The sequence below is a fragment of the Eschscholzia californica genome, unplaced genomic scaffold (assembly GCF_041429995.1).
Source record: "Eschscholzia californica isolate CP2 unplaced genomic scaffold, dmEscCali1.0.p SCAF_3, whole genome shotgun sequence".
NCBI classification, from domain to species: domain Eukaryota; kingdom Viridiplantae; phylum Streptophyta; class Magnoliopsida; order Ranunculales; family Papaveraceae; genus Eschscholzia; species Eschscholzia californica.
In genome coordinates, this window is record NW_028238420.1 from 13,864,548 (window position 1) to 13,875,734 (window position 11,187).

Sequence of the window (11,187 nt, forward strand, 5' to 3'; positions counted from 1 at the left end):
GATAAGACGATTCTTTCACACATTCTTCATTAAGACAATCATGGAACTGGTTAATGAACAAGCTTTTTATTTTTTGTGTAGATCGATAGAAATATTACGAAAGTAATAACGAACAAACATGACATAATAACAACGAAAAAGGTTTCACTTAGTGAGCAAAAACACTCTGGGTTCAGAGGCTCATGGCAACAACACGAGACGCCTGCCTTATGAAGACAAACCTAGCAGAAACACCTATGAAGAGGCAGCTACTTTGCACTCCAAACAATAAAAACAATGACGGTCGATATTAGCGTTCGACGAAAACTGTCTTATATGGATATCGAGCGTGCACCAAAAATGAATTAACTCTGAACTTACTTAAACACCAATTAACTCTCGAAACATCCATGGATCCCCTTCCCGTTATAAATAATTTGTCCATCATTTTTATATACGCCAAGACATAATAGAATTGCCATCGTGGACGCAATTTCTTTTTTGATAACAAAAACCTTTAAAATATACAACCGAATACTATAATATTGGTAACTAGAATGATCTCAATCATTGAAAATTATTATAAAAAAAACATCAAAAAAACATCAACGGTAAACCTTAGCTAAATTTATTGAGAAGTGTGAACTAAGCGAATTAAAAAAAATTAGAGAAGAAAATAAAGGAGAAAAAGAAAATTAACTATAGTTCTGACAGACAATAGCCATGGAAGTGGCTACCGTTGGCAGTTAAGCGGAAGCAAAATAGGATTGAAACTGTACTCTTTAGGGTTTTGTAGCTCTGAAACCATAAAAGACTTAGGTTTTGAGTCAGGGAAACCATTTACCTCCATGTTTATTTATAATAGAAGAGAATTACAATGGATGAAACAAATAAACTAAATATAGAAACAACCCTAATTCTAGCTTATCCATATCTTGAAATAAATGAGAAGTTTTTTTTTTATTTGTATCTTGGATATAAATCTTTGATTGAAGTCTCACTTTTACGATTTTACCCTTTACTTTAGACAACTTAATGAATCATTCTCAACACATACAACAAGTTACTCAAAATTTTTTCTTCTCAACAAATCGATGAAAACCGGTTAAGGCTCAGAACATCAATTGATGCAATCTGATAGCTAGCGGTTCAAGGTTTTGCTTTTAGACGCGACGATGAAAGTCAATGATCACTGAATCGTGACAATTTTCTTGATATGGTAGAGATATTAGCTAGTTGAATATAATGATAAAGTCTCTGAAGTTGTGGTTGATTAAGAATTGAAAATGCTTCTTACACCTTACCATTGATAAAAAAAATTACACACTTTTGCAAGTAAAGTTAAGCGATCTATTTGATATGAAATTGGAGAATCAATTAAAGTTGATGAATCTTGTCATAGATACAAAAAGGAGTAACTATTTATAGATTTAAGATTTGTGAACAAAGGTGATTTTGTTGTAGAATGTTTTTTTGGCCTTGTTCATGTATCAATAACAAGGCATTGACATTGAAAAAATAAATATATTCGGTATTATCGCATCACAATCTTGATATCCAAAATATTCGAGGGCAAGGATATGAAGGTCCAAGTATATGCGAGGTGAGTGGAATGAGTTACAAGCTTTGATTTTGAAAGATATCTGTTTGATTATTATGTTCATTGTCTAGCACATTGTTTGCCACTAGCATTAGTTACAACTTCAAAAGAAGTTATACCAGTTGAATAATTTTTTACAGAATTGTTTTCTATTGTCCGTATTGTTGGTGCTTCTTGTGAAAGAAGTGATGAATTGAAAAATGCTCAAGCTGCTGAAATTGAACATTTGATCTCGATTAATGAGCTTGCGACAGGAAAAAGATTAAACCAAATTTTTACTTTACAACAGAGCTGAGATACTAGGTGGAGTTCACATTTGAAATCAGTTTCAAGCTTGATAAAAACGTTTAGCGTAACATATGTCGTTTTATTGGGTATTATAGATGATGAAAATAGTTTTTCTAAAAGGTCTATAGCAGAGGTTGCTTAAAGTATGACCACGTTTGAATTTGTCTTTATATTGCATCTAATGAGAGAAATTATGGAGATTACTGATTTACTTTGTCAATCTTTGCAATACAAATATCAAGGTATTGTGAATGCTATGCAACTTTTTTCTTCCACCAAAGTATTAACGTAAAATTTGAGAGATGTCAGATGCGATATTTTACTTGCAAAGGTAAATTCATTTTATGAGGCGCGAAACATATATTATCTAGATATGAACATTCGATACGTTGGAAGGAAAGGTTAAAGCTCACTATATACTAGGAACCCTGAGAAATGAATGATTTTACAGCGTAGATATTTTTAGGCTTCATTAGATTGTCAATTGCAAGAGTTAAATTCTTTCAAGATTTATGATATATGTAACATGGCAGATAGTTTTATCCACGAGATTTCACATATCATGAGAAGATGGATTTGAGAACACAACTACAACATTATGAACGTAATGCAGTTCAATGTACAAACTTAAAATATTTGACAACGCTCTCCCATTTGTGCCTATGGTTGGTGAAGATAAGAAAATCAATAAGGTACCCCTTTGTCTATCGACTAATTAGGCTTGTACAAACTCTTCTTGTTTCCACTGCAATAGTAGAACAATCTTTCTCATATATGCGCATAGTTAAAACAAGGCTACGCAACAAGATGGATGACAATTTTTGTTCAGATTCTTTGATTTTGTACATTGAAAAAGAAATTACTCAAAAGTTTAGCACATAATTCATCATAAATGATTTTTGAGATCGGAATGAGAAAAGGGTTCCATTTTGATACATTAAAAAATCTCGATATTTTAGGTGGTAATTATAAAAGGAATTGCTATAAAAATTTCTCAAATTAATTTATGACTAGAATAGATTCAACCCCCGCCCAACAAAAATTTTGGTTCGTTCCTTGAAGCGATATGGTAGATCTTCTTCAACTTTATTGACCTATGTTCCTGATACATCAAAAGTGGAGTTTGTGGGTAATGAACTACAAGACCGTGACCAGATTCTTAAGGATTTACGAGAAAACATGATTAAACCCAAAAGCGTATGAAACATGTGCCAATCATAAAGAAGTAGAATTTTTGGTGGGAGATTAAGTATATTTATAACTACAACCTTACCAAAAAAAATGTCACTGGTGATACGTAGAAATATCAAATTATCACCAAAATATTATGGTCTATTTATGGTTTTGGCTCGTATCAGTATTGTTGCATACAAACTCGAATCACCATCTCATTCAAAGGTGCACCTAGTTTTTCATGTCTCTTTGCCAAAGAAGAGGGACGGAGACCAAGTTACAATTCAAACTAAACTTCCTATAGTTCATTTGGATTCAGATAAGTTATTAGCTCATCCACAAGCTATTCTGGTGCAGCTAGTTCGCAAGAAGAAAAAGGAAGTTTTAATTCATTGGCAAGACTTGTCTCTAGCTGATGCAAAATTGGAGCTATTGGAGTCTATCCAGGTTCAATTCCCTTATTTTCCTCTTGAGGACAAGCGCAATTCATTAGGGAGGAAGTTGTCAGGGTGCTGAATTAGTTAGCCGAGTCACAATTTAAACTAGTCTTTGGGTAGTTAATTCAAAATAAGTGACTCGTACATTTTAATTAGTATTGAATTGTTTTAAGATTTTATTTCCTTTTATTTCTGAGTTAGCGGATTAGTTTCCTAATATTAACTAATAAACTACTTCATATTGTATCTCTACATATTGCTTTTTATGAGAGGAATAAGATATGGAAACTTAACAACAATTTACACTATTGTGTATTGCGGTCGTGAGCTCATCTATCAGCTCAAACATTTCCTGTTTATATAAAACTCCATCACCATAGGTTATGGAAGAGAAGATAAACAAAGGTACTTACCATGTTGCAAGTCACCGCCAACCCATTGTTGTCAAAGTGGTTAGTAGCATTTTTCGTTGTCTAATTCACCCAAAAAAACTTAGGCATGGGTTCGAGGAACATTTTCGTTGTGATAACTATATTAGAGCATCTCCAATGCAACACTCAAACTCTAAATCTTAAAGTGCCACATAGGATTTCTTGAAGTTTGTCGTTAAAAACAAGGGTTAATTCCGTTTTGGCCCCCGATTTGTGACCACCTCGCCGTTTTGGCCCCCAATTGTGTCCGGCAGTTCGTTTTGGCCCCAAAAAATTTCTAAATGGCCCTAAATTTTTTTCAACCTCCCAATTCTACCCCCATGAAATTTCTGTAATTATTTTTTTTCCTTTTTCTTTGTCCACCTCATCTAACAATTACCACATCACTCTGTCCACCTCACCCTTCTTCTCCGGCGAAAGGTTGCCGACCGGAATAAAAAATTCCGGCCGACCACCTTTACCAAAAAAATATTCTTTCTTTCTCTCTATTCTTTTTCCTTTCTCTCTCCTCTTCCTCCTTTCTCTCTCTTTTTTCCCTCAATCTCTCTTTTTCTCTAAGCTCCTTTTCACCGGCAGAAATTTCGGCGAAGGGGACAAGGGTTTCCAGATCGGAAACCTTTCGCCCATGAGGGTTTCCGGTCAGGAAACCGTTTGTCTTCACGAAGGGCTTCCAGATCGGGAGGCCCTTTGTGAAGACGTAAGGCTTCCAGACCGGAAACCCTCATGGACGAAGGGTTTTCGATCTGGAAATCCTTGTCCCCTTCGCCGGAATTTCTGCCGGCGAAGGGGAGCTTAGAGAGAGAGATTGAGGGAAAAAAAAGAGAGAGAAAGAAGGAAGAGGAGAGAGAAAGGAAGAAGAAGAGAGAGAATGGAAGAAGAAAATAGAGAAAGAAAGAATTTTTATTTTATTTTTTTGGTAAAGGTGCCCAGGCCAGAATTTTTTATTCCGGCCGGCAACCTTTCGCCGGAGAAGAAGGGTGAGGTGGACAGAGTGATGTGGTAATTGTTAGATGAGGTGGACACAGGAAAAGAAAAAAAATTACAGAAATGCCATGGGGGTAGAATTGGGAGGTTGAAAAAAATTTGGGGCCATTTAAGAATTTTTTGGGGCCAAAACGAACTGCCGGACACAATTGGGGGCCAAAACGGCGAGTTGGTCACAAATCGGGGGTCAAAACGGAATTAACCCTAAGAACAATTTCCCATGCGAAACTTAATATGAATCTCTAAACTGGTGTGTCAAGATTTATTTTAGAAATCCTTAAGCAAATCAATTAATTTTATGGTCAAAATATAAGTTTTAGAGTTTCTTTCGAGTGTTGCGCTGGGGAAGGTTTTCTTATAGAGTATCTCTAAATAAACATGCAGGAAATAGATCATTTAGGGTTCCACCTTTCGCACTTGGCACCTACAATTTTTAATGTGTTTTTTAGTCTCTTGCATTGGAGACGCTCTTAGATACCCAATTTCTAACTAGAAAAGAACAACGAAAATCGTAGGAGTGAACTCCAAACCAAAATGAGAGCAAAGAAAGACAACACAATTTACACCTAAAATCTTAATAGATATTCGTTTATTGTACAGGATAAAAGATGTTATGTACTTGTACTTGTGTAGTGTCCTGCATATTAAATATTGAAACGTAGATATAAACTCAGAGGGTAAAGACGCCAAGATTAAGAATTCATCTTTCCCGAAAAAAAAAACTCTTCTGCGTGTAAACTAGAGGTGAGCAACGGTCGGATATCGACCATTTAGGGTCATGCTGAGGCCAACCCAATCAATGGTGGTTTAGCTAAATCATCGGCCGAAGTTGAGCCGATCAAATCGTGATCCGACTTCTTTCCATCCGGTTTGGTTTGACTCGACTAAGTTCGGTTGGTTAGTCCTACCGAATTCAATTAATCAAATCAAACATGAGAAAAAATGAACTTAAGCAAGAAGAATGAAAGTTAAAATTCAATTTTCACTCTTTAATCTATTACAGATTTGGATACCTACAAAATTTAATTCTTAGTTTAAGATCTATACTAGGTAATGATAATTAATTTATACTATGATATAATGCATATATACATAAATTATACATATTTGTGTATTGTTCGATCGGTTCAGTTTAGGCGATTTTTCAGAACCAGAGTCGAAGTCAAACCAAACAAAGACCGGTTTATTGTTTCCTCAATCGAGTCGAGCCGAACATTGTCCAGTTTGACCTAAAAACCATTCGATTCGGTTCGTCCGAGTTCAGTCTGGTCGGTTTGGCCGACTGTTGCTCACCCCTAGTGAAAACTGGTACAATATATTCAAATTTTCATCAAACATAGCTTACCAGATTTCTTTGATAGAATTAGTAACTAGTAATTTCGAATTGAAGTTTTAAAGGCTCCTCTTGTAAGTGTTATTGACATGCCCTAACACCCCCTTTGACTTGGTAAATCTAGTTTGACTGGATTTGGTTATAGATGCCCCCAAAATCAGTGGCCTCAGACCGAATTTTTTTATGCTCACGTTTCACCAAATTCAGCTCCAATATTTGAAGTTAAAATAGGTAGACTCAGACAGAATTTGTTACAAAACTCGGCTCAGGGTTTACTAAATTCAACACCAATGTGCTAGAACTGAAATTGGAGTTGAATTCAGTGGACTTGAGACGAAATTTGTAGCTAAAGTCGGCCTAAATCCACCAACTTGAGTTGTTTTCATTAGTTCTCGATCGTTAAAAATCGGTGGAATTTAATCGATTTTGTAGTCAAATCAGTTTGAGCCTACGGATTTTTAAGTTGAAAAAAAGTGTGGGAGTGCCTCTGTTGAGAGATGGCGCTTTTAACCAGTCTTTGAAACATGGGGGCACCAATAACGGAGAGTTCCCTATAAATGTATTAGGAGGCGCCTTTAAAACTTCCCATTTCAGAGCAAGTAAAACTCAAAATCAGATTCTTCTAATCATTGTCGAATTAAAAGTACTAACAACATCCAATAAAAGATCTAACAGTGTTCTTGTTCATTCCCAACACTAGTGTGCTGGTCAAAATATCAACTTGTTCAGAAGTCAGAACACCGATGAGTAATAATCGTTACTCACTCTTCTTTTCCATTCAAAACTGCAGTTCCCTCCATGAATGATTCTTCTAACAAGAGAAGGTTGTTTTTATGAACAAGAAAAGATGGAAGATCCAAAGCTTCATTTGCAGTTAATATATCTTCTTCAAGTATCTCATAATCCATGGATGTGTTTACCTGTTCATAAGCAATGTAATTAAAAACAGACACTAGCAAGTAGAAATTTTGCACAAGATGAACTATCCTCCTTTACCATTATCTCTTTTGTTTGTCAAGATTCTAAAGTAATACCTTGTTATCCGATTGACGTATAAATCCAACGAGCATAAGTTGCAGTTGTTGTCCGCATAAGAAGTTACTCGATTCACCAATTAGATGTGGTCGCTGCATCGTTCAAATTGATAAATATAAGCTCTCTCAAATAAAAGACGTAATGTTTAAAATGAAAACAGAATAGCTTAAAGTAATGCTTAGTAGTTCAAGGTTAGCTATTCACAATTATTCTCGTTGTTGACTGATGGTCCCAGCCAGTGTTCATAACGACCTTGACAATCTCGTTTGTGCTCAGTCTAGCCCAACCAAAGTACACTCCTGAAACTTGATCAGGAAGAGCATTTGGACCGTCTTCTATTTTTCCTCGTAAATAATAAGGTAGAAAAGGCGAAATAGTAAGTCGGAATATGTTAGAAGTTTAGTATAAATCGCTTAAAATATAAACTAAATGAGGTTATCCAACATACCTATAGCTTCATGAAGAAACCCGTTCTGAATTAGGCCTTTCACATACAAGGGTTCAATTAGTAATGCATTTCCCACCCCTGCAATCATTAGAACCAGTAATTAGAGCACCCAGGGAGGAGGAGATGGAGAATCTTAAAACAGGATATGCATGAGAAATGGGATAAGATAAGTACAATCTTCGAATGGAGGAAGACCCCAAGATTCAGGACGAAACTCTAAAAGTGAATGGAGCACAGAGTCTGCTATGGTATATCGGTCAGCTTGAGACGGAAGAGATGGAACTGCCACTACTTTCATTCCAGCAGCCTTGCCAGCCATAACACCAACCCTGGCTCATATATTTTTCACATTAGAACAATTAACAACCATGAGAATAGTTCAACATAGACAATTAGACAAAGAGAAGGTCGTGACCCAGGAGTAGGATATCTCGGGCGTCTCATGCACTCATTACCAGTTGGTTTTGAGTTGGATTGTACAATAACTTCCGACTCAGTACGATGGAAAAGTAAATGCTTGAGCTAATTGGGATCGATATCCATTTCCCAGTTATCTATTTGGAACTAGTTATGTATTGGTTCGACTTACAAGGAATCTTCAATCACCAGACAGTTTGCTGCATCTACACCTATTCTTTTTGCTGCCTCTAGAAATCTAATCAAAACAGGAAACAGTAAAGAATTATGATGAAAGAAATAAACTATTAGGTTATTGTTTAAAGTCTTAAGTTAATTTGAGCTTTGTTTCTTACATATCAGGAGCAGGTTTCCCAGCATTAACCTGATCACTTCCAAGAATTGCCGAAAATGATTCCTTCCATCCTATATTAAGAAACCCAAAACTGAGACAAACCCAACTTTGTATACTTTTTTAGACTTATTAGTAGGTGCGAAATATATGTGAAGAGAATGGATTGGAACAAGTAATTCAATATGTTAAGGGAAACAAGACCTTTTTGGTGAGAAACTTTATTCTCTATACTTTCTGTTCTAGAGTTTGAAGCAACTGCAGATGGAATCCCATGCTTATGCAGATGTTTGATTAAGCGATTAACTCCGGGAAGGGGTTTCGCCAATGGCCATCTAGAAAATTTAAATCAAAAGAGACTTCTGAAAATTTGGTGCGGAATCGTAAATGTAAACCAGTAGTATTAGATAAAGAGAAAAGCAAATGACATGTTTAAATATCAATGTTGAAAGGAAACACTAAAAAAGGCAATTAGGGGTGAACAACAAATAAAACATATATTTAGCCAGATACGCTACCCTGTTTTGCGAACCACGAACAAGATTTCACGTACATATTGGGTATTTTGTTGACCTAGTAATCTAAATTTGGCGTCAGCACTTGCTTGCCGAAGCGGTTGAAAGTGTTGACATAAACTCTAAAAACTCTGGAGATCCATGTTTGATTCCCAAAGGAGGTGGAATTGAACTTGGGTTATTAGAGGTATAAATAACGTAATAAATTTGTCGGACTTTAGGCCTCTTTCATGTTGTTGGGATTTAGACCTCTTTCATTAATGGTTTAACTTAGGCGGGTATCGTGTTTATCACATCTTCATGATGTATCAATGCCTTGTAACAGCTAACGTAGATCGTAGTCGATTTCTCAAAAAAAAAAATGTAATCTAAATTTGGCATACCCAGTTCTTGAATATAAATATATATTAAACCCAATTGTTTTGTAAAAATCAATGAAAATTACTAGTTGAGTAGGTAATTACAAGATTTAGTTAAACTATGAGAGGGAGTGCTAAGGAATAAGGGTTTTTATCGTTTTTTTTTTTATGAGATGGTATCTATCATTAGTTAATAGTAGAATAAATGTACTTCTAGAAAAATGTTCATATAAATATTGCTACCTAGAAGAGAGAAAAAACATTATTACATACAAAAAAGAATTGAAGTAAGTTTCGGTTTCCGTGGAAATTTCGGTAGACATGAAAATTGAAATTTTGACATTTATTTCCTTGTAGACATATATATGTATAGAGAGAGAGAGGGAGGGGGGACTTGCCTCTGAAAATAGAAGGGCATGATTTGTTTAGAAAACTGTTCAGGACTCATAGGGAGATCATAGTCCTTAACAATGGAGGTAGTTGATTCCTTATGCATCATACCCAACCTATTATTTTCTTTCTCCCTGTCCAAAACCTTCCCAAAACTTTTCAGAAAATCCTTCAGGATATTCTTTGTAGCTTTCTCTGTTTTAATTGAAAAAAAAAACAATCAAGTTTCAAATAAGATTCAATCTCATAAGCCACCACACACACACATACACACCAAAAAAGAAGGGATCATTGAGATGTAAATGTTAGTAGCAAACCAAATAAAAGAAAAACCCAACAAATAAGAAAAAGAAAAGGGTACCTACCTGTGTTCAAAAGTGTTCCATCTAAATCCAAGAGAACAGCCAGTATGGGTGTTTCATCAGCAATGGGTTTACACCCATTCTTGCAACAACTCATTGTATTTCAGAGTTTGAGAGTAGAGAGAGAGAGAGAGAGTTGCGAACGACTAGTTTCTTAGGGGAGGGAAATTGGTGTTTAATAGACACAAAACTCCAAGTTCCAAATATATAGAGTCAGAGACCCACTTGTATATATAGAGAGAGAGAGACCCACTTTTTTAGGCCTTTTTTATTGGAAGTGAGAGAGTCCCACTTTCATTGGGGAACTTGATCCGGGGAATATGATTGGGTTATTTCCTTAAATGACCCCCAACTTTGTGACCAGCTTCCTGCCTGGCCCCCTACTTTCTCAATAATTTCCGTATGGCTCCCTTTTTCCGGTATCTTTAACATTCTGTTACTCTCTCTCCTCCATTTTATTTTCTCTCTTTGCCACATCATTTGAGCACGCTACATCATCGTCTTCACCGGCAGGGTCGCCGACCGGCCAAATTTCTAGCAGGCGACCTTCAAACTTTTTTTTTCTCTCTCTATAAAAAAAATATATATTTTAAATTCTCTCCTCTCTCTCTCTCTCTCTAAACACTCCGGCGAAGGGACACCTTCGCCGGAGTTCGATCTGAAGGTCTGTTCTTGAACAGATCGTGAAGGTCTGTTCTTGAACAGATCGTGAAGGTCTGTTCTTGGTCAGATCGAGTCTGTTCAAGAACAGATCGAACTCCGGCTAAGGGTTTTCCTTCGCCGGAGTGTTTAGAGAGAGAGAGAGAGAGGAGAGAATTTTTAAAAAAAAATTAGAGAGAGAGAGAAAAAAAAAGTTTGAAGGTCGCTGGCCGGAAATTTGACCGTCCGGCGACTCTGCCGGTGAAGACGATGATGTGGCGTGCTCAAATGATGTGGCAGAGAGAGAAAATGAGATGGAGGAGAGAGAGAGTAACGAAATGTTAAAGATAACAGAAAAAGGGAGCCATACGAGAATTATTGCTAAAGTAGGGGGCCAGGCAGGAAGCTGGTCACAAAGTTGGGGGCCATTTGGGAATAACCCTATCTCATTCATGTACTGGGTTGT

General features: G+C 36.2%; 2 protein-coding genes across 3 annotated transcripts; one reads left to right on the forward strand and one right to left on the reverse strand.

The window, feature by feature from the left end:
• Positions 1-3,148: 3,148 nt before the first annotated feature.
• On the forward strand, positions 3,149-3,556 carry LOC147548562 (uncharacterized). The gene has a single exon (XM_086668074.1). It carries the CDS (start codon positions 3,149-3,151, stop codon positions 3,554-3,556), a length of 408 nt encoding a protein of 135 aa, XP_086524200.1.
• A 2,553-nt stretch (positions 3,557-6,109) lies between these two features.
• On the reverse strand, positions 6,110-10,395 carry LOC147548563 (bifunctional riboflavin kinase/FMN phosphatase-like). Of its 2 annotated transcripts, XM_086671087.1 has the most exons (11): positions 10,086-10,315; positions 9,729-9,915; positions 8,661-8,791; positions 8,461-8,530; positions 8,298-8,363; positions 7,883-8,037; positions 7,709-7,786; positions 7,465-7,595; positions 7,260-7,352; positions 6,991-7,145; positions 6,110-6,197 (listed from the first exon to the last, which is right to left on the reverse strand). In XM_086671087.1, the coding sequence occupies exons 1-11, from the start codon at positions 10,177-10,179 to the stop codon at positions 6,188-6,190; spliced, it is 1,170 nt and encodes a 389-aa protein (XP_086527213.1). In that variant the 5' UTR covers positions 10,180-10,315; the 3' UTR covers positions 6,110-6,187. The 2 variants fall into 2 exon arrangements, with proteins under 2 accessions (XP_086527213.1, XP_086527214.1); XM_086671088.1 differs by lacking the exon at positions 6,110-6,197 and having other exon boundaries at positions 6,826-7,145; positions 10,086-10,395.
• Between the last annotated feature and the right edge of the window lie 792 nt (positions 10,396-11,187).

What these genes read in the sequence shown, in the direction of transcription:
- LOC147548562 (XM_086668074.1), top strand. Translation starts at nt 3,149, where the DNA reads ATGTCACTGGTGATACGTAGAAATATCAAATTATCACCAAAATATTAT.
- LOC147548563 (XM_086671087.1), bottom strand. Translation starts at nt 10,179, where the DNA reads ATGAGTTGTTGCAAGAATGGGTGTAAACCCATTGCTGATGAAACACCC. An exon ending in TAAAGTTTCTCACCAAAAAG is followed by an intron (nt 8,531 to 8,660) that starts GTCTTGTTTCCC and finishes TTCTTAATATAG; the next exon opens with GATGGAAGGAATCATTTTCG. An exon ending in AGTCAACAACGAGAATAATT is followed by an intron (nt 7,353 to 7,464) that starts GTGAATAGCTAA and finishes TGAACGATGCAG; the next exon opens with CGACCACATCTAATTGGTGA.